The sequence below is a fragment of the Ranitomeya variabilis genome, chromosome 5, assembly GCF_051348905.1.
Source record: "Ranitomeya variabilis isolate aRanVar5 chromosome 5, aRanVar5.hap1, whole genome shotgun sequence".
Lineage (NCBI taxonomy): Eukaryota > Metazoa > Chordata > Amphibia > Anura > Dendrobatidae > Ranitomeya > Ranitomeya variabilis.
The window spans coordinates 159,695,332-159,718,461 of record NC_135236.1 but is presented as its reverse complement, the minus strand read 5'-3'; the positions used below and the strand labels follow the sequence as shown (position 1 = coordinate 159,718,461).

At 42.3% G+C, this 23,130-nt stretch overlaps 1 protein-coding gene across 4 annotated transcripts in view; it reads left to right on the top strand.

The window, feature by feature from the left end:
* Positions 1-23,130, top strand: part of NTRK3 (neurotrophic receptor tyrosine kinase 3) — a 1,046,838-nt gene that overhangs the window by 929,848 nt on the left and 93,860 nt on the right. For 2 of the 4 annotated variants that reach the window (XM_077263445.1, XM_077263444.1), the window contains exon 16: positions 9,879-10,122. In XM_077263445.1, coding sequence (XP_077119560.1) covers positions 9,879-10,122 — 244 coding nt within the window. Of the gene's footprint in view, positions 1-9,878; positions 10,129-23,130 lie in introns of all 4 variants that reach the window. The other 2 variants (XM_077263443.1, XM_077263441.1) reach the window with 1 other exon arrangement.

The window sequence follows — 23,130 nt, the reverse complement described above, 5'->3', positions numbered from 1 at the left end:
CCTATTTTCAATGTCTGCCATTGCTCATTCCCCTTTTCTTCTATCTGTTAAACAGGGTAGATGCATGCTTGGATTATGACGTTTACCATACGTATGACATCAGAATTGGCAAAACCCAACAATTTTGTAGAAATTATGTATGGATGACACCCAAATGTGCCAGTGATCAGGGAAAAGGGAACATGCATGTGACAAGCAACATTGTTAGAAGTAACCAACAGCAGTTTAAAGGGGTTGTCCACTGCTGAAAAACCCTTATAATCGACTTACGTAGATCAAATCAAATTAAAAAAAAGCATGTTCTTATCTCCCAAATTGGTGCCGCTCCTGCAGTTTTATATATGCAAATTGTCTCTTCAGAGAGGAAGAGGACTTGAACTCTAGTGCCACCTATAGGAAGTAGCAATCCTAAAAGTCAGTATCAACCTGTTACCAAGTCTTGCTGCATGACTTAGGACAAAAGCCAAACCAGAATCTACATTTGCTGTCACAGTATTTTGGGTGTTGCTCCTCTTCAGTGCAAAGTAAGAGATGTGGTTTGACTAGATGTGAGGTATCTGACCAGGATCCAAGGGGTATTGTTTCTCCTTGTGGAAAGCGACATGCCTAGCCTGGCTTGTCACTATGGGAAGGCTTTAAAGACCTGCAATGCTTCTCTGGGAAATTAAATAAATTAAATCTGGCTTTTATCTTAACTCACATGGCAAGGCTCGTTAAAGCATCAATATTGACTTTTAGGATTGCTACTTCCAATAGGTGGCACTAGAGTTCAAGCCCTTTTCCTCTCTGAAGAGACAATCCCACAGGAGCATTGCAAGGCTTAAAAGTCTCCTCACATTGGCATGCCAGGTTTATCACTCTCCACAAGGAGAAACGTCTCCTACAGTGTTGGTGCTGTGATTCTCACAAGAGCGGCACAGGTCTGGAAGGTAAGTATATATTCTTTTTATTTTAGGTGGGGCACTTAAATAGTTAATAAATGGTTTTCCAGTAGTTCACAACCCCTTTTATTCACTACATCCATTTAAATAGACATATTTGCATATAGAGATATTTACCTAGAGATATATTTATATCTCCATGTAAATGCATATTTACAAAGGAGTTAGGAGAGATAAGTGTTGTCTGTGCGTTGGAATCAAAGTTGATGTATTATGTAAGGATATGCTTACCTGTAAAGCGTAAAGCATAATCTGACATCTTTGACCGACATTTCCTGTAATTTATTCTCCTTAAGGATGCTAGACATCTACTTAAAAATTAATCTTATGATATGTCATTGAATGGTGATATTTATTACTACAGTGAGTAAAATTGGCAGCTGGTATGTAACCTTATGAAGAGAAGAGATATGACACAAACACTCTAAATCAGGAAAGTCACTGGTGTATTGCACTGAATATTATGTATCCAGGTGGAGCAAATCTCCAAACACTAGCCATAATCTTCTATGTAATGTTGTCTTACTGGCTACTATCATCCTGGAGTGAAAAATGGTCAGAGTTCCAGATCGATCTTGCAAGACACACTAAGATTTTCTCCATCTGTACGTTGTCAGAATTTGTTCCAGTAGACATTTCAGATTATGAAATGGCAAAAGTAATATGTGAAGAACAATTGAAATATTCTGTTTTTTTCCTTTCGGAAAAGTGAAATAAGCCTACTTAAAGGGAATCTGCCATGTCCATCAATTCCTTTTACTTGCAGGGTTAATCTGCAGATAAATAGTGTTAAAATCATGTTAGGCTGCCTTACTGGAGCAGTGGCTAAAGAGAGGAAATCACCTTATGTCATCCCTATAGTCTGTAATCACTCCCCCGGTACATTGATTGACAGCTTGCTCTGCACATACGAGCTACACATGCTTCACAGCCAGATACTCTTTGTGCTGTTCTTCTGTAGGATGTACATATACTTTAGCCACATGATAATGCAATATCTGTAAAAAATCAAATAACATAATAAAAAAAAAAACAAAACGATAAGGTACCATTAAGTTGATGCACCCAGTATATAGGTAAATAAAAAACACAAGTTCATTAAATTAAACTCATTTCTTGTGTGCTGGTACTCAATAACTTCTTGATAATAAGAGGAAATTTGTCAATTAGAAGAATTCAAAGACTCAGTTTCTGATCAGTTCTCTCAAGTTCTGGATACATGGACATCCTGTGTGCAGCATGAAAGCAATGTCTGAAGTAATTGCAAATAACGTCCTCCTCCTTCGTCCTCCTTATTCACCTGGATTTAAAATTAAATGAGATATTTCATCTCTGACATTCCACGTGTCAGATAAACTTTCTTGAGGTGCGAGATCCCTCCATTGATTCTGTCACGAGTAAAGGAGCACTTACACGGCACGCTTATTGCAAACGAGCGTACCTATTAACATTCACTTCACATCCATCATGCAGTCTAAGCAGGGTGCCGATCACCCCATGAATTGGTTTACACAAAAGCTCATGGTTCTCAACAGTGCATCATCCTCCATAAACAGGACCTGTGCTGCCGAGAATAAATCTATTACACATGGTTGAGTGCGAATCTGTAGCACAATATGGGTATGTAAACAGGCTGCTAAATGGCCGCAGACCAGCAAAAAGAAGACAATCGGCAGATGTTTAGTGTCATTGGTCATCTAGTGTAGACGGAGCTCTAAGTGCCATTGGTCATCTAGTGTAGACGGAGCTCTACTTGCACTCTATGGTTTATAACCTTTTTTATGATGTAATTTACTGAAAGCTTCTGATTGATCACTCCTGACACATATATTAGAATAAATGACATACATCATTGAAGACAATCTCCCACATTTGAAACATATTTCACTTTTAGACTGTAGGTATTACCAAGTAACTCTTCGGTCCCGGAAGAAGGAATTACAAACTCTCAGTAAAACACATATATGAATGTGCAGTGTCTCAGGAACATGGACTGAGGCAATATGTTTTGTTGCTGCTGACAAAGGTAGTTTGTTTCATGTCTTAAATGCATTGCATAGTATACTCAGTGCAATTTCAATTCTTTCCATCTCAGGGAAATGGGTTTATGATGGACAAAATGTGTAAAAAAAAAATGCTGACACATAAAGGAATTGTTGTTTGATTTATTAGGCCGAACGTCTTTAGTAATATCTAAGTGCGGTTCATATGATTTTGTATAGTTTTTAGAGAGTGCTTGTTTGTATGAAATACTCTCGCTGCATCTTGTTAGGAGATTGAGAGGAACCCTTGGGATATATGGAAGTAAATTGGCAAGGAGATACAACTCACTGCTATGGTTTTTGTAGAGTGTTCGAAATGCAGTACCACAATGCAATGAAATATTTCTTCATCGTAGGATCAGACAAATGTTTAGATCAGTATAATAATGTTTGAAAACTTGTATAACTATCTAAAAACAAAATAAATGTTTAACAAAGATCATTGGTGTACACTGAAGAGTGGGAGCGCTAAACCAAAGTTTAAAATGGTCCAGTGTTTTCATCTAGAACAGAAGGGCTTCCAACTTTGTGTCCTTTTACCCACCAGTTCGGCAATTTCTGACTCCCCTGTTGGCTAACAATGTAGATTCTCTAGAGAGGAAAGTCATGCACAGATTTTCATCACCCAGTAGCCAAAGAAGTGCAACGTCCAGGGCAGGTCCACCTCTTACTAAAGCTCCATAGAAGCCACATTGACTTTAAATGATGATTAAAAGCTATCTATTCATAGTGAGTTGCTTGTTTTTTAACCCCTTTCTGCAATTGGACATACTATTCCGGACACGTGGGGTGGGCCCTACTTCCCATGGATGGAATAGTACATCCAGCGAGATCAGCCGCACTCACGGCCGATTGCGGCCGGGTGTCAGCTGACTATCGCAGCTGACATCCAGCACTATGTGCCAGGAGCGGTCACAGACTGCTTCTGGCACATTATCTCCCGGAACACTGCGATCAAACATGATCGCAGCGTTTTGGCGGCACAGGGAAGCATCGCACAGGGAGGGGGCTCCCTGCTTGCTTCCCTGAGACCCTCAGAGCAGCACGATGTGATCGTGTTGCTCCGAGTGTCTCCTACCTCCTCCTCCCTGCAGGCCCCGGATCGAAAATGGCCGTGGAGGGCCTTCTGGGTCCTGTAGGGAGGTGGCTTGCAAGCGCCTGCTCAGAGCAGGTGCTTGCAAACCTTCTGTAGTGCCTGTGTGATGGCTGATCTGACACAGTGCATTGCAAAGTGTCAGATCAATGATCTGTCACTTTACTGTGATGTCCCACACTGGGACAAAGTAAGAAAGTAAAAAAAATATATATTTACATGTGTTAAAAAAAAAAAATTCCTAAATAAAGAACAAAAAAAATATTGTTCCAATAAATACAATTCTTTTTCTAAATAAAAAAACAAAACAATAAAAGCACACACATTTAGTATTGCCGAGTCCGTAACGACCCGACCTATAAAACTGTACCACTAGTTAACCCCTTCAGTGAACACAGTCACAAAAAACGAGGCAAAAAACAACGCTTTATTACCATACCTCCTAACAAAAAGTGGAATAACACGCGATCAACAAGACGGATATAAATATCCATGGTACCGCTAAAACCATTTTTTCCCGCAAAAACGAGCCGCCATACTGCATCATCAGTGAAAAAATAAAAACGTTATAGTCCTCAGAATAAAGCGATGCAAAAATAATAATTTTTTTATATAAAATAGTTTGTATTGTATAAAAGCGCCAAAACTTAAAAAAAGATATAAATGAGGTATCGCTGTAATCGTACTGACCCGAAGAATAAAACTGCTTTATCAATTTTACTAAACACGGAACAGTATAAGCACTCCCCCAAAAGAAATTCATGAATAGCTGGTTTTTGTTCATTCTGCCTCACAAATTCAGAATAAAAAGCAATCAAAAAATGTCACCTGCCCGAAAATGGTTCCAATAAAAACGTCGACTCATCCCGCAAAAAATAAGACCTCACATGACTCTGTGGACCAAAATATGGAAAAATTATAGCTCTCAAAATGTGGAGACGCAAAAACTATTTTTTGCAATAAAAAGTGTCTTTTAGTGTGTGACAGCTGCTAATCATAAAAATCCGCTAAAATACCAGCTATAAATAGTAAATAAAACCCCCCTTCATCACCCCCTTAGTTAGGGAAAAATAATAAAATTAAAAATAAAGTATTTATTTCCATTTTCCCATTAGGGTTAGGGTTGGGGCTACAGTTAGGGTTAGGGTTGGGGCTAAAGTTAGGGTTAGGGTTGGGGCTAAAGTTAAGGATAGGGTTGGGGCTACAGTTAGGGTTAGGGCTACAGTTAGGGTTGGGGCTAAAGTTAGGGTCGGGGCTAAAGTTAGGGCTAGGGTTGGGGCTAAATTTAGGGTTAAGGTTGGGGCTAAAGTTAGGGTTTGGATTACATTTATGGATGGGATTAGGGTTGGGATTAGGGTTAGGGGTGTGTCAGGGTTAGGGGTGTAGTTAGGGTTACTGTTGGGATTAGGGTTGTGTTAGAGTTAGGGGTGTGGTTAGGGTTGGGATTGGGGTTAGGAGTGTGTTGGGGTTAGGGATGTGTTGGGGTTAGGGGTGTGGTTGGGATTAGGGTTAGGGGCATGTTCGGGTTAGTGGTGTTATTACGGTTATGTTTAGGGTTGGGATTAGGGTTAGGGGTGTGTTTGGGTTAGGGTTTCAGTTAGAATTGGGGGGTTTCCACTGTTTAGGCACATCAGTAGCTCACCAAATGCGACATGGTGTCCGATCTCAATTCCAGCAAATTCTGCGTGGAAAAAGTAAAACAGTTCTCCCTCCATTCCGAGCTCTCCTGTGCGCTCAAACGGGTTTATCCCAACATATGGGGTATCAGCGCACTCAGGACAAATTGGACAACAAAATGTGGGGTCCAAGTTCTCTGGTTACCCTTGGGAAAATAAAAATTTGTGGGGCTAAAAATCATTTTTGTGTTAAAAAAAAGATTTTTTATTTTCACGGCTCTGCGTTATAAACTGTAGTAAAACATTTGGGGTTCAAAGTTCTCACAACACATTTAGATAAGTTCCTTGGGGGGTCTAGTTTCCAATATGGGGTCACTTGTTGGGGGTTTCTACTGTTTAGGTGCAGCAGGGGCTCTGCAAATGCAATGTGACGCCTGAAGACCAATCCATCTAAGGCTGGGGTCACACATGCGTGTTTTACGGACGTAAGAGCGCAGAAACTACGTCCGTAAAACTCGCATTACATACGGCACAATTATTCTCAATGGGGCTGCTCCTATTAGCCGTATATTACGGTTCAGTATTATACGGCTTTCTACGGCCGTACAAAATCGCAGCATGCTGCGTTTGTCAGCGTATTGCGCAAAAAAATCGCCAATGAAAGTCTATGGGTGCGAGAAAAATACGGATTCCACACGGACCAGCAGTGTGACTTGCGAGAAATACGCAGCGGTGTTAGTGAAAAGTCGGTAATTCAATTGCCGGCTTTTCATTTCTCCTGCACAAACCCGACAGGATATGAGACATGGTTTAAATACAGTAAACCATCTCATATCCCCTTTTTTTTGCATATTCCACACTACTAATGTTAGTAGTGTGTATGTGCAAAATTTCAGCGCTGTAGCTGCTGAAATAAAGGGTTAAATGGCGGAAAAAATTGGCGTGGGCTCCCGCGCAATTTTCTCCGCCAGAATGGTAAAGCCAGTGACTGAGGGCAGATATTAATAGCCAGGAGAGGGTCCATGGTTATTGGCCCCCCCGTGGCTAAAAACATCTGCCCCCAGCCACCCCAGAAAAGGCACATCTGGAAGATGCGCCTATTCTGGCACTTGGCCACTCTCTTCCCACTCCCTGTAGCGGTGGGATATGGGGTAATGAAGGGTTAATGCCACCTTGCTATTGTAAGGTGACATTAAGCCAGATTAATAATGGAGAGGCGTCAATTATTACACCTATCCATTATTAATCCAATTGTTGGAAAGGGTTAAAAAACACACACACACATGATTTAAAAGTAGTTTAATGAAATAAACACAGCGGTTGTTGTAATAATTTATTGTTCTCTCAATCCATCAGGAACACCCTCGCTTGGCAAAATAATAAATGCACAAGATACATACCCTCAGCTGAACCGTCACGTCCCACGACGTAATCCATCTGAAGGGGTTAACTAATATTACAAGCAGGAGCCCTGCTAAATGCAGCTGTGCTCATGCTTGTAATTCCCCGGCGAATGAAATGTAGGTCATTGACCTACATTTCCTTCAGTCGCGGTGATGCGCCCCCTGGTGGATGTCCTCATATGACCTGGAGCGTGGGAAAAAGTTCCCAGGCTGCAGTTCATGAGAACATCCAGCAGGGGCGCATCACCGCGACTCAATGTAAGTACAGATCCTGCTTTCCTTTCAGCACCCGGGGATTACAGGCACGAGCGAGTGGTTTATCGCAGCTCGTGCCTGTAATATTAGTTAACCCCTTCAGATGGATTACTTCGTGGGACGTGATCTGACATCAGAAGGTATGTATCTTGTGCGTTTATTATTTTGCCAAGCGAGGGTGTTCCTGATGGATTGGGAGAGCAATAAATTATTAAAACAACCGCTGTGTTTATTTCATTAAAATACTTTTAAATCATGTGTGTGTGTGTTTTTTAACCCTTTCCAACAATTGGATTAATAATGGATAGGTGTCATCATTGACGCCTCTCCATTATTAATCTGGCTTAATGTCACCTTACAATAGCAAGGTGGCATTAACCCTTCATTACCCCATATCCCACCGCTACAGGGAGTGGGAAGAGAGTGGCCAAGTGCCAGAATAGGCGCATCTTCCAGATGTGCCTTTTCTGGGGTGGCTGGGGGCAGATGTTTTTAGCCACGGGGGGGCCAATAACCATGGACCCTCTCCTGGCTATTAATATCTGCCGTCAGTCACTGGCTTTACCATTCTGGCGGAGAAAATTGCGCGGGAGCCCACGCCAATTTTTTCCGCCATTTAACCCTTTATTTCAGCAGCTACAGCGCTGAAATTTTGCACATACACACTACTAACATTAGTAGTGTGGAATATGCAAAAAAAAAGGGGATATGAGATGGTTTACTGTATGTAAACCATGTCTCATATCATGTCGGGTTTGTGCAGGAGAAATAAAAAGCCGGCAATTGAATTACCGGCTGTTCACAGATATCGCGCTGAATGAAATCTAAATACAGAATATATATATATGTGTCTCAATGACATATATATATATATATATATATATATATATATATATATATATATATATATATATATATATATATACTGTATATATGTTTTAATGAACATTTGAGCACATAAATCCATTAGATGTCGGTTTTGCAAGCCTGCGCGAAAATCTCGCAGTACGGATGCCATACGGATTACATACGGAGGATGCCATGCGCAAAATACGCTGAAACACCCTGACTACGGATAAATATTTTGGGAACATTTCTCCGTATTACGGCCGTAGTACGGACGTATAATACGTGGCGTATTGTCTTACGCCAAGTGTGACCCCAGCCTAAGTCTGCATTCCAAACGGCCCTCTTTACCTTCCGAGCATTGCCATGCACCCAAACGGTAGTTCCCCTCCACATATGGGGTATCAGCATACTCTGGACTAATTGGACAACAACGTTTGTTGTCCAATTTCTCCTGTTACCCTTTGGAAAATACAAAACTGGGGGCTAAAAAATTATTTTTGTGGAAAAAAAAAGAATTTTTATTTTCACGGCTCAGCGTTATAAACTGTAGTGAAACACTTGGGGGTTAAAAGTTCTCACAACACATCTAGATGAATTCCTTAGGGGTCTACTTTCCAAAATGGTGTTACTTGTGGGGAGTTTCAATGCTTAGGCACATCAGGGGCTCTCCAAACGCAATATGGCGTCCCATCTCAATTCCAGTCAATTTAACATTGAAAAGTCAAACAGCGCTCCTTCCCTTCCGAGCTCTGCCATGCACCCAAACAGTGGTTTACTCCCACATATGGGGTATCAGCGTACTCAGAACAAATTGTACAACAACTTTTGTCATCCAATTTCTCCTGTTACTCTTGGTAAAATAAAACAAATTGGAGCTGAAGTAAATTTAAAAAAAAAAAAAAGTTAAATGTTAATTTTTTTAAAAAACATTCCTAAAATTCCTGTGAAACACCTGAAGGGTTAATAACCTTTTTGAAAGTGGTTTTGAGCACCTTGAGGGGTGCAGTTTTTAGAATGGTGTCACACTTGGGTATTTTCTATCATATAAACCCCTCAAAGTGACTTCAAATGTGATGTGGTCCCTAAAAAAACTGGTGTTGTAAAAATGAGAAATTGCTGGTCAACTTTTAAACTTTATAACTTCCTAACAAAAAAATTGTTACAAAATTGTGCTGATGTAAAGTAGACAATCGGAAAACGTTACTTATTAAGTATTTTGTGTGATATATCTCTGTGATTTAAGGGCAAAAAAATTCAAAGTTGGAAAATTGCAAAATTTTCAAAATTTTTTCAAAATTTCTGTTTTTTTCACAAGTAAACGCAGGCAATATCAAATATATTTTACCACTATCATGAAGTACAATATGTCTGGAGAAAACAGTGTCAGAATCATCAGGATCTGTTGAAGCGTTCCAGAGTTATTACCTCATAAAGAGACAGTGGTCAGAATTGTAAAAATTGGCCTGGTCATTAACGTTTAAACCACCCCTGGGGGAAAAGGGGTTAAACAAATGCAGAACTGTTTTTGACTCACTAAACATCAATTTTAGTTTATGTGGTATGTTATTTACATGAGTGTAATAATAAATGTAATCTTAAAAAAAAACCTTGGTTTTCTGAATTTTGGAAAGATGTAAGAAATATGTGACTGAGATTATTTTTCAACTTCTCATTTTCAGAGCCCATGGACCAGATGCCATGATACTTGTTGATGGTCAGCCTAGACAGACTAAAGGAGACCTGGGATTGTCCCAGATGTTACACATTGCTACACAGATTGCTTCAGGAATGGTTTATCTTGCATCTCAGCACTTCGTTCATCGAGACTTGGCCACCAGAAATTGTTTGGTTGGAGCAAACCTTCTTGTGAAGATCGGTGACTTTGGAATGTCGAGAGATGTGTATAGCACAGACTACTACAGGGTAAGGGTAACTATCAATTTGAATTATTTTTATAATAATATTAAGGATCTATCTCTCCCTCTGTATATCTATCTCTCTATCCATCTATCTATCTATATATCTATCTATCTAGCCATCTGTCTATCTATCTTGTTGGTTGTCTATCTAACTATCTATGTATCTATTATCTATCTATCTATCTATCTATCTATCTATCTAGCCATCTATCTATATATCTTGTTGGTTGTCTATATTGTAATATCATACAGAATTTATATGATATCTTAATATTGTGTCAGTGATTTTTCTAGTAACTTGGGGATTGACCATCGAGTTCCTGTTTTCCTGTTTATTTGAAAAATTAGGAGCATCATTGACCGTACAAACGGGAAACCTAGAGAAAATGCTCATTTTTCTGCAGATTCTCATTTAATGCAGTGAATAGTAACAGATATGCATGAACGTGTACCTTAAAGGAGAAAATAGGTTATTAATGAAAGTAAATAAATGTCAGGTTTTAAAAGTGCTAAAACTTACAGTATCTATAAAAAGTAAATTGAACCTATCCAATAAAAAAAAAATCATGAACAAACCTACGGTGGCTGCAAGGGTGATTGTCAAAATTGGTCTTTAATGGTATTTCCTAATTGGGCTTAACACAGCTTAATAACAAACCCTGTGCCACATAGGAACTGATACTTATAAATGACACCCAGTGGATTGGAGTTTTTCACAGACTGTACTAGACCCTGGAGTTGCCATATACTTCATGCCTCTAAATATAAATGTTAAACTCACTGTACATTCCATTGTACTAGTATATAATACTAGTTGGCCTGTGCGAAATTTTCACACATTTGGTTGTTGGGTGTGCAGGCAATTTCAGGAAAATCAAGCTGGTCAAATTTTAATGTATTCAATGAGATGATGAACACAGAGAGGTATTTATATATGTAGATTGGTAATACAATAAATTGGTTTGATAAGTAGAGGCTAAAAATAAGTCTTGAGGTTGTGGTGCCACCTGCAGGTTTTTTTTTTTTTTTGCAGGTTTCTGAAAATGAATGTTTAAACTGTATTTATTGATCAAATCATAAACGTGTGGTTTGTTTGTGTTTTTTCTTGCTGAAGGGGGCAAGCTTACCTTTGAAATGGTGTAATATTTGTGGGTGGGGGGCAAAGTAATCACTGAAAAAGCAGTGCATGTTTACAAATGTGCTTGCATACTGTATGTGACTCACCCGCAGTGAAGTGTACAATCCCCAAATTTGCCTGAAATAGGCTGGGCAAGCACTTCGGCAAGCTGGAAAGACCTAAGGCAAATGATACCTGCAGGAAATTTGACCTTTGAAATGGTGTATTATTTGTGTGGAGTATAAATGAAGCAACTTGAGGTATTGGTGCCATCTGCAGGTTATTGATTTTTTCTGCATGTTTCTGAAAATGAATGTTTAAACTGTATTTATTGATCAAATTGTGAATGTGTGGTTTGTTTTTGTCTTTTCTCGCTGAAGGGGGCAAGTTTACCTTTCAAATGGTGTATTATTTGTGTGTGTGGGGTGACCTAATCACTGAAAAAGCAGTGTATGTTTACAAATGTGTTTGCATATGTGACTCACCTGCAGTGAAGTGTGCAATCCTCCAATGTGCCTGAAATCGGCTGGGCAATGAGTTTGGCAAGCTGGAAAGCCCCCAAGGCATATGTTAGGATTTGTTTGTGATGTCTGTAAGCAGCTTTGTGGTAGTGTCCTTTGGGGTAGTGTGATGCCACCTGCAAGACATTTTTCCTTACTGCAGGTTTATGAAAATTAATGTTTAAACTGTATTTTGTGATCACATCGTGGATGTGTGGTTTGTTTGGCTATTTTCTTGCTGAAGGGGGCAAGTTTACCTTTCAAATGGTGTATCATTTGTGTGTGTGGGTGCAGTATGAACAGAGATACAAAGTAATCACCAAAAAAGAGTGTTTAGAAATAATATGCAAGGATTAGTGATTAACTAATTTCCCGACATTCAAAGCAAATTAAATTAGCCTCAAATAAATTTGCTTTTTTCTACAGTATATAATATATCTCATGATTCTAACAATACTATTCGGATTTGGAATTTTTTTTGTTCTGCTAGTGTAATAGAGTATTTTTTTTCACTAAAATCAGGATAAGTTTTCATTTTCCTTTCCTTTGTGGTTATACTGAAAGGCAGCTACTGCTGGCCTAAAAGTATACGTAAGAAGCACTTAAAGATGCAATGTGCCAATCCAATATGACTTGGGGATATGTTTGACTGGCATACTGTGATACTTTAAATGTGCCAAGTATATGCCTTAAGTTTTATCTACATTGAAAATATTACATTTACAAAAAATATAAATATATTTTTCAGCATGCTACCAAATACCTATCAGTGAAGTACTGTCTGCTTTAGTTTCAAAATGTTATTCCAGCGATCAATAGTGAAAGGATGCATCAAAAGACTGTGAAAAGTCTGTAGCTATTATATGGATTCTTGGTGCAGTGAACTGTCTTGCAAAATGCTTCTTAAAAAAAGTGATAATGGATGAAAATGCAACATACTGTGTTTGGAATTAGGGCTGATAATGGTTTGTTATATGTACATAGAAGTAGACGACTGAAAAGCTGTAGATGTGGGAATAATGCGATGTTCTAGAGAAGTTTCATCTGTTCATTTTTTTTGATCGTGACCTCAAAAGTAATACAATTTCGGGTGGACATGCAGAGTGGTGTGCTGCCATGAGAACGTGTAATATGGCTATAGTGTGACTATGGGACATATTAGCAAGATATATTGTTAGAACAATTCGGAACCATGATTAACCATCAGTGATGGTTTGGGAAGCCATATCATCTGCTGGTGTAGGTCCACTGTGTTTTATCAAGACCAAAGTCAGTGCAGCTGTCTACCAGGAAATTTTAGAGCACTTCATGCTTCCCTCTGCCGACAAGCTTTTGGAGTTGGAAATTTCATTCTCTAGCAGGACTTGGCACCTGTCCACAATGCCAAACATATCAATACCTGGTTTAAAAACAACAGTATCACTGTGCTTGATTGGCCAGCAAACTCGCCTGACCTTAACCCCACAGAGAACTATGGGGTGTTGTCAAGAGGAAGGTGAGAGACACCAGACCCAACAATGGGCCCAAGAAGCAATAGGTCATCTTTCACATCCAAAGTCACAAGCAGCTTCTTTTACAGACACATAAGCAGATTCATTATGATAAACTATACAGTGCCATGAAAAAGTATTCATACCCCGTGAATTTTTTCACATTTTTTCACGCCATACCCACAAACTAAAATATTATTTATTTGGCTGGGATCCAAGAAGTATTGTTTCTCCTTGTGGAGAGTGACATGTTAAGCATGTCGAGATGAGGAGACTTAAAGCCACAATGCTCCTCTGGGAAATATGCAAATTGTCTCTTCAGAGAATAAGAGGACTAGAACTCTAGTGCCACTTATTGGAAGTTAGGATTACTACTTCCAATAGGTGGCACTAGAGTTCTAGTCCTCTTCCTCTCTGAAGAGACAATTTGCATTTATTTGGCTGAAATTTTTGCACATTCTTCTTTGCAAACTAGCTCTAGCTCAGTGAGATTGGATGGAGAACATTTGTGAACAATACTTTCTTTTGTCTTGCAACAGATTCTCAATGGGATTTTGGTTTGGACTTTGACTGGGCCATTCGAAAACATGAATTTTCTTTGATCTAAACCATTCCATTGTAGCTCTTTCAGTATGTTTAGGGTTTTTGACCTGATGAAACTACCACTTACCAGACTCTAGTCTTTTGCATCTTCTAATAGGTTTTCCTTCAGTGTTGCCCTGTATTTAGCTCCATCCATCTTCTACATGCTAGCTGTGTCCCCTGCATGGCTTTTTGCAAACTACCAATGGTACTTCTTAAGACTTGCTTTTTGCCACTGTTCCATAAAGGCCAGACTTGTGGAGTATACAACTAAGGCCAAATTCACACATCCACTATTTTGTCAGTATTTTACCTCAGTATTAATAAGTAGGGTTGAGCGACTTTTACTTTTTTAGGATCGAGTCGGGTTTCGCGAAACCCGACTTTCTCAAAAGTCGAGTCGAGTGAAATCGGCCGATTATCGCGAAAAGTCGGGGATCGACCGACACACGAAACCCAATGTAAGTCAATGGGGAATCAAAGTCGGCAGTGAGCGGAGGACAGGAAAACACCTACAGTGCCCATTTTAATGCCAAAAACATCAATTCTTGTTACTTAAGCTTGTCAATCTTAATTTACCTTATAATAATAGTTAGGCATTGAAAATTGGGGGTCATTTGGCTAAAGTTGTGGGGGGGGTAGGGCTGGCTCAAGTTTTTCATGGGCCCAGGAAACGCAGACTACATCATGGCGGTGGAGCAGGGAGAGGTCAGTATTTCAACTTTGCAAGTGCTGTGATCCTGAGCAAGCAGGGGGGGCACACTCGTTTGCATTGGCACTGGCACAGGGCCCCTCAAAGTACAGCGTTGTGTTTGACGGCGGGGATGCCTCCCACCGGCAGAGACACTTTTGCGTACTATGAGGGGCCCTGTGACAGTGACGTCGCCAATGAGTATGCCCTCGCCACCTGATGAAGGAACCTGCACTTTCATCTGCGCCTTCCTCTTTGTCCCCGTGTAAGGTGGTATAGTATGCGGGAAGGGGAACCAGACTTTCAGGAGGGTCAGATTCTGGCTGTGTAGAGTGCAAGGGGAATGTAGTGGTCTGGGTAAATGTACCAGCAGACTCATCTAGCAGTGGCTGGGCAATGGGCAGGATGAGGAAGAAACCCAGATATAGGCCCAAAGAATAAAGTAGGCTAAATGCAGTTCAAAATTGGTTACAGGACTAAACAGGCGGCATTGCTTTGTTCAGTGGAGGACAACTGTAATGAGTGGGAGACACAGTTAGTAGGCCCAAATAATAAAGTGGGCCAAATAAAGTTCAAAATTGGTAACAGTAGTAAACAGGCGGCACTGCTTGTTCAGTGGAGGAGAACACCAAGGAGCGGCAGACACCGTAAGAAGGCCCAACCAAACTAGTAGGCCAAATGCAGTTTCATATCCTAAATGCAGGCCAAAAGCCTGAAGATTGAAGCTCAGCTTTTTTCAGTGGAGGAGACAAGCAAGAAGCGGCAGACACCGTTACTAGGGCCCAACCAAACAAGTAGGCCAAATGCAGTTTAATATTCAAAATGTAGGCTGAAAGCCTGAAGATTGAAGCTCAGATATATTCAGTGGAGGAGACAAGCAGGGAGCGGCAGACACCGTTACTAGGGCCCAACCAAACAAATAGGCCAAATGCAGTTTAATATCTGATGTAGGCCAAAAGCCTGAAGATTGAAGCTCAGCTTTGTTCAGTGGAGGAGAAAAGCAAGGAGCGGCAGACACCATTACTAGGGCCCAACCAAACAAGTAGGCCAAATGCAGTTTAATATCTGATGTAGGCCGAAAGCCTGAAGATTGAAGCTCAGATTTTTTCAGTGGAGGAGAAAAGCAAGGAGCGGCAGACACCGTTACTAGGGACCAACCAAACAAGTAGGCCAAATGCAGTTTAATATCTGATGTAGGCCGAAAGCCTGAAGAATGAAGCTCAGCTTTGTTCAGTGGAGAACAGCTGTATTAAGTGGCGCAGACAGACACATGTAGTAGGCCTAAAATAAAAAAGTAGGCTCTGTGCAGTTTAACATAGGTTACAGGGTTACACAGGCAGCATTGGTTTGGTCAGCGGAGGACGATTGCAAGGAGTGGCACAGACTTACTAGGCCTAAAATAAAAAAGTAGGCTCTATGCAGTTTAAAATAAGTTACAGGGGTACACAGGCAGCATTGGTTTGGTCAGCGGAGGACGATTGCAAGGAGTGGCGCAGACTTACTAGGCCTAAAATAAAAAAAGTAGGCTCAATGCAGTTTAAAATAGGTTACAGGGGTACACAGGCAGCATTGGTTTGGCCAGCGGAGGACGATTGCAAGGAGGGGCGCAGACAGACTTACTAGGCCTAAAATAAAAAAGTAGGCTCAATGCAGTTTAAAATAGGTTACAGGGGTACACAGGCAGCATTGGTTTGGTCAGCGGAGGACGATTGCAAGGAGTGGCGCAGACTTACTAGGCCTAAAATAAAAAAGTAGGCTCAATGCAGTTTAAAATAGGTTACAGGGGTACACAGGCAGCCTTGGTGTGGTCAGCAGAGGACGATTGCAAGGAGTGGCGCAGACAGACTTACTAGGCCTAGCATAAAAAAGTAGGCTCAATGCAGTTCTACACTGGTAACAGGAGTAAACTGGTGGCACTGCTTTGTTCAGTGGAGGACAACTGGAAGAAGTGGCTGACACAGTAAGTTGGCCAAAATAGTAAAGTGGGCTAAATGTCTGCAAAATTTTTTTTCCTAAATAAACAGGTGGCAAAGATAGGTACAGGGGTGGGTTCCTCTGCTGAGTAGCAGACAGTGGTAGTTCACGCACAGTATTAACTGGTCTAAATGGAGGACAGGGCTCCTGTATATTTTTACTATCATCTATCATTTCAACACATTTGTATTGGCAGTGCCATTGAAGGATTTAACAGCACAGACTAAACAGTGGTGGAGCATTGAGAGGTAAGTTTTGCAAGTTGTAGAGCACTGTTTGAGCTGGGGGGAACACTCTCTCGTTGGCGGTGGTACTGGCCCAGGGCCCCTCATATTACGATGGTGTGTCTGACGTTGGATGTGCACCACCACCGCCAGAGACACTTAATTGTACTATGAGGGACCCTGTGCCAGTGCCGTCGGCCAAAAGTGGGCACACCCACATGTCCAGGCAAACGGCACTCGCACGGATGCTTGCGCCAAGTAGTGACCACGGCCCCGTGGGGGGAGTCAGCCCATTTAGGGAGGTGTAAAAATGGCCTATGGTGGACATTCAGCAGCTGCAAATGGAGGAATTGGAGCAGTCAGTAAGAGGAGTCCAAAAGCAAGACCTTTTTACAGGAAAGCTACATGTCAGCAGGGGAAGGTGGGGCAAAATAATTAGAAATCCATAATTGGTTCATTTTAATGAAGGTTAGATCATCAACATTTTGAGTAGCCAGACGAGTCCTTTTTTTGGTCAGTATTGAACCAGCACTGAAGACTCTTTCTGATAGCACACTAGCAGCTGGGCAAGCGAGCTCCTGTAATGCATATTCTGCCAATTCAGGCCAGGTGTCTATTTTTGATGCCCAGTAATCAAAGGGGAATGACGTGTGAGGGAGAACATCGATAAGGGAGGAAAAATAGTTCGTAACCATACTGGACAAATGTTGTCTCCTGTCACTTTGAATTGATGCAGCAGTACCTGTCGTGTCTGCGGTCATTGCAATATCACTCCACAACCTGGTCATAAAACCCCTCTTTTCCACGCCACTTCTGATGTGTGCACCTTTAACACCTCTGCCATGTTGCCCCCTGCAGCTCGTGTGAGAACCATCACCGCCGCTGTATGCTGGGAATGCCTGAACCAAACGGTCTACAAGAGTTGCTGGTTTGGTAGCCAATATTTGCTCAAGGTTCTCATGTGGCATGATATTTTGCAATTTCCCTTTATAGTGTGGATCCAGGAGGCAGGCCAACCAGTAATCGTCATCGGTCATCATTTTGATAATGCGGGGGTCCCTTTTTAGGATACGCAAGGCATAATCAGCCATGTGGGCCAATGTTCCAGGTGTCAAATCACTGCTTGTGCTGGGATGAGGAGCACTTTCTGGCAAATCAACATCACAAGACTCCCACAAAAACCCTGCACCTGACCTTGCAACGCCACCAGTTTCTATTGCCCCCTGAGAAGCTTCCTCCTCCCATAAATATTCATCCCCATCATCCTCCTCCTCCTCCTCTTCATCCGCCACCTCATCCAGGAGAGTTCCCTGAGCAGACAATGGCTGACTGTCATCAAGGCTTCCCTCATCCGCGCCTGCAGACGCCTGCTCCTTAATGTGCGTCAAACTTTGCATCAGCATGATCATACTTTTTTTCCCTGAGGAAGCCGCTATTTTGGCGGCGATACGCGTGTGAGCCTATTCCACACTTTGCTTCCCCATTATTAATTCTTCTTGGCATTGGACCGTGGGCGGTATGATGGGGGTCTTGTCTATGGGTTTGATGGTGTGAGCTCCTACATTATTTAGCTCCCCCTCCCCCCTTTTCCCCTCTCCGCAGGTCCTTTGTGTACCATCATTGAGACACTTATCTGTGTATATATGTCTGTTCATTTCTGTGATTTTTAGTGTCTCATTCATCATTTGGTACACTTCTCTGTGTTGGATACACCTTCTTTGCCATGTCATTTAAGCCTTGATGAATTTTGTTATTATTTTTTGCACAGTTATTATGCACCTTATTAGGGGGATGTATGGTATTGCAATACTGCTCTGTGTGATTTCCATCTGTGCAGTCAGGTCATTGTAGTCATCTCACTGTGGGAAGCATTTGTTTTGTGGGCCGTCATTTTCCTTATTATGGGATATGACATATGCATATATATATATAGGCATTGTGTTTGCATATTTGCATTTTTTAAGTGTTTTTAGCTCTTTTGTGTTGTGTTTTCTGTGTGCACATGTGTGCGTATTTTGAGGTTTGTGTCAGTTCAATAAAAACCTTTTTACACCATCATTCATATAGAGGTGTTCCTATCTATGTGGGCATGATCTTTTTCTCTCTTTTTTCCTAAACATCCAACTGCCTGCCCGTGTATGTGCATCCTCCCACAAATACATTACAGCACACCTCTGTTCGCACAGCCTCTGAAGCATGTGCAGTGTACAGTTCCACATTGTTGCAACTTCGATTGTTAGGCGGTGCTGGGGAAGCTTCAACGATCGCTGATGCTTCTGCATACGGCTGGAGTGTACGGGCGAACGGTGGATGTGCGAGCAAAGTCTTCGCACTTTCAGGAGCAGGGCTGGTAACCCCGGATAACGTTTCAGGAAGCACTGTACCACCAGGTTCAATGTGTGAGCCAGGCAAGGTATTTGTTTCAGTTCTGAAAGGGCTCTGGCAGCCATAAAATTCCTTCCATTATCACTGACTACCTTGCCTGCCTCAAGATGTACACTGCCCAGCCATGAATGAGTTTCTTGCTGCAAGAACTCTGCCAGAACTTCCGCGGTGTGTCTGTTGTCGCCCAAACACTTCATTTCCAACACAGCCTGCTGACGCTTACCACTAGCTGTTCCATAATGGGACACCTCGTGTGCAACACTGGTAGCTGCGGATGGAGTGGTCGTGCGACTGAGCTCTGTGGACGAGCTTTCGCTTCTGCTGGAGGAGGAGGAGGGGTGGCGAACGCCTACAGACAACTGTTTCCTAGACCGTGGGCTTGGCAGAACTGTCCCACTATGGCTGTCCCCTGTGGACCCTGCATCCACCACATTAACCCAGTGTGCCACAATGGACATGTAACGTCCCTGGCCATGCCTACCGGTCCATGCATCTGTTGTGAGGTGCACCTTTCTACTGACTGATTGCCTGAGTGCATGGACATTGCGGTCTTTGACATGCTGGTGGAGGGCTGGGATGGCTTTTCTCGCAAAGAAGTGTCGACTGGGTAGGTCATAGCGTGGTACTGCATAGGCCATCAGGGCTTTGAAAGCTTCGCTTTCAACCAACCAGTAGGGCATCATCTCTAACGAGATTAGTCTACCAATGTGAGCATTCAAACCCTGTGTACGCGGATGAGAGGATGAGTATTTCCTTTTCCTAGTGAGAGTCTCTTGTAAGGTGAGCTGGACTGGAGAGCTGCATATGGTGGAACTAGTGGGGGTGGTGCTGGACATGGCAGATTGAGAGAGGTTTGGTGAGGGTATTCTTGCTGTTGGCCTACATACAGTGTTTCCTACCAACAACCTGCTAATTCCCTGACTGCTTTGGCCTTGCGACGATACCTCCACATTTGCTGCAGGTGGTGTCCTAAACGGTGGGCTTACAGTGAGGGAAGCAATGTAGCGTTGCTGACTAGCTTCATGCAGAGCAGGTGCACCTCCGTTACGGGACGTTTGGTAGTTAGTCCAGGATTGCAAGTGCATGCTGGTTAAATGTCTACGCATGCACGTTGTATTTCAATTTTTGACATTCTGCCCTCTGCTAAAGGTCCTTGAGCATTTCTTACAGATAACTTTGCACTGATCATTCGGATCTTGGTTAAAAAATTGCCAGACTGCACTCTTGCTACTATCGAATACCTCTTCAGGCATTGCACGCTGTGCTACTTTCACCTGATGGCCACGCTGTCCTAAAACTGTTTTTGGTTTTGACACACGGTTTTGGCCAGATACAGGCCTGCCAAATGAAGGCTGTTGCGATGTTGATGCCTGCTGCGGCTCATACTCCTCCACTTCAGAGCTACTGCCAGCGGCACCCTGTTCCCCCAATGGCTGCCAATCAGGGTCAACAACTGGGTCATCTATCGCCTCCTCTTCAATGTCCTGTGCACCTTCCTCTGTGTCACCGTGTAAGGTGCTATAGCGTTCGGGATGGGGCACCATTGTCTCATCAGGGTCAGGTTCTGGCTCAGTACACTGCGAGGGCAATGTTGTGATCTGAGTCAATGGAACAGCATAATAACCTAGCTGTGACTGTGCAACTGTGCACTCCATGTCCGATTCATCTTGTAATGGCCTGTTGACAATTTCCCTTTCTAACCCAGGCACGGTATGTGTAAAGAGCTCCATGGAGTAACCTGTTGTGTCGCATGACGCATCCTTCACTGTTGTTCTGGGTGAAGGACACAAGGAAGTGACTTGTTCCTGACCGGGAGCATCCACTGATGACTCACTGCTTTTAAAATTTTTAACTTTCCGAAGAGGAGGCGAAAGAGCTAGAGGCTGAGTCAGCAAGGAAAGCCAAAACTTTTTCCTTCTGCTCCAGGTTTAAACGGTTTTCCTACCCCCAGAAAAGGGAGCGTTTGAGGCCTTGTGTAGCCAGATGATGACGCTGGCTCAATAACTCGTGCCTTAGGTGCTATTTTGCTTTTCGCACTACCACCAGATGCTCCACCACCACCACCACCATCATTACCAGCTGGCAATGACCGCCCACGGCCACGACCTCTTCCACTAGACTTCCTCATTCTTAGAAAAATGTAACCAAACTAACAACCGTTATATGGTACTGTAAGACAAGGTAGAAGGTGTATGTAAACTTGTTGTGAATTTAAATCTCCCTTTCTATATGTGTGGGACACTGCTGAAAAAATCAGGCCCACTGTATTACACTACTCAATGTATGTGGCAGAAAGAGGCTGGTAGATATACCACAAACAGGACTGACGCAGATGCACTTAGTGGCAATATAAATCTCCCTTTTTATGTGTGAGAGACTGCTGGAAAAATCAGGCCCAATGTATTACACTACACAGTTTTAGTGGCAGAAAGTGGCTGGCAGATATACCACAAACAGGACTGACGCAGATGCACTTATGTTGTGAACTCCGTTTTCAGGCTCCCTCTTGTGGTCACAGATGGTATTGTGTGACTTTGGTTTTTTGGCTCCCCCTGGAGGTTTGGTTTATTATCCTGCGGGTCTCCTGGATCAGCTGCCTCGTTATTCACCAGGGAGGCTCCTATTTAGCTCTGCTTCACTTCCACTTGTTGCCGGCTGTCAATGTATTCAGTGCTATTCTGATTACTCCTGATTATCTTGTTTTCTGCCTCTTCAGGATAAGCTAAGTTCTGTTTGAATATTTTTTGCTCATCTGCCTGCAATATGATTTCTGTGTATGATGAGTCTAGTCCAGCTTGCTAACATGTGATTTCTTTTTGCTGGTAAGCTCTGGGGTACGGAGTTGCTTCCCCCGCACCGTTAGTTGGTGCGGGGGCTCGAGCAATCTCTGCATGGATATTTTGAATAGGGTTTTTTATTGACCGCACAGTTTCCTTCCTATTTTCTGCTATCTAGTATTAGCGGGCCTCATTTGCTAAATCTGATTTCATCTCTGTGTTTGTGCTTTCCCCTTAACTCACCATTAATATTTGTGGGGGGCTATTCTATATCTTTGGGGTCATTCCACTGAGGCAAGTGAGGACTTACTTTCCCTCCAGGAATAGTCAGTTTCTCAGGCCGTTACGAGACATCTAGGATTTTTAGGTAACGTTCCACGGCTGCCTATAGTTGTTTGCGGATAGGATCAGGTTGCGGTCAATCTAGTTACCACTTCCCCAGAGCTAGTAGTCTGTTCAGTTACTTAGCTAGTCCGACCTGCGATCCTTGCCACTAGGATCATAACACACTTAGTGGCAATATAAATCTCCCTTTTTATGTGTGGGAGACTGCTGGAAAAATCAGGCCCACTGTATTACACTACACAGTTTCAGTGGCAGAAAGTGGCTGGCAGATATAACACAAACAGGACTGACGCAGATGCACTTAGTGGCAATATAAATCTCCCTTTTTATGTGTGGGAGACTGCTGGAAAAATCAGGCCCACTGTATTACACTACACAGTTTCAGTGGCAGAAAGAGGCTGGCAGATATACCACAAACAGGACTGACGCAGATGCACTTAGTGGCAATATAAATCTCCCTTTTTATGTGTGGGAGACTGCTGGATAAATCAGGCCCACTGTATTACACTACGCAGTGTACGTGGCAGAAAGGGGCTAGCAGATATACCAAAAAAAGGACTGGTGCAGATGCACTTAGTGGCAATATAAATCTCCCTTTTTATGTGTGGGAGACTGCTGGAAAAATCAGGCCCACTGTATTACACTACACAGTGTACGTGGCAGAAAGGGGCTGGCAGATATACCACAAACAGGACTGACGCAGATGCACTTAGTGGCAATATATATATCTCCCTTTTTATGTGTGGGAGACTGCTGGAAAAATCAGGCCCACTGTATTACACTACACAGTTTCAGTGGCAGAAAGTGGCTGGCAGATATACCACAAACAGGACTGACGCAGATGCACTTAGTGGCAATATAAATCTCCCTTTTTATGTGTGGGAGACTGCTGGGAAAATCAGGTCCACTGTATTACACTACACAGTT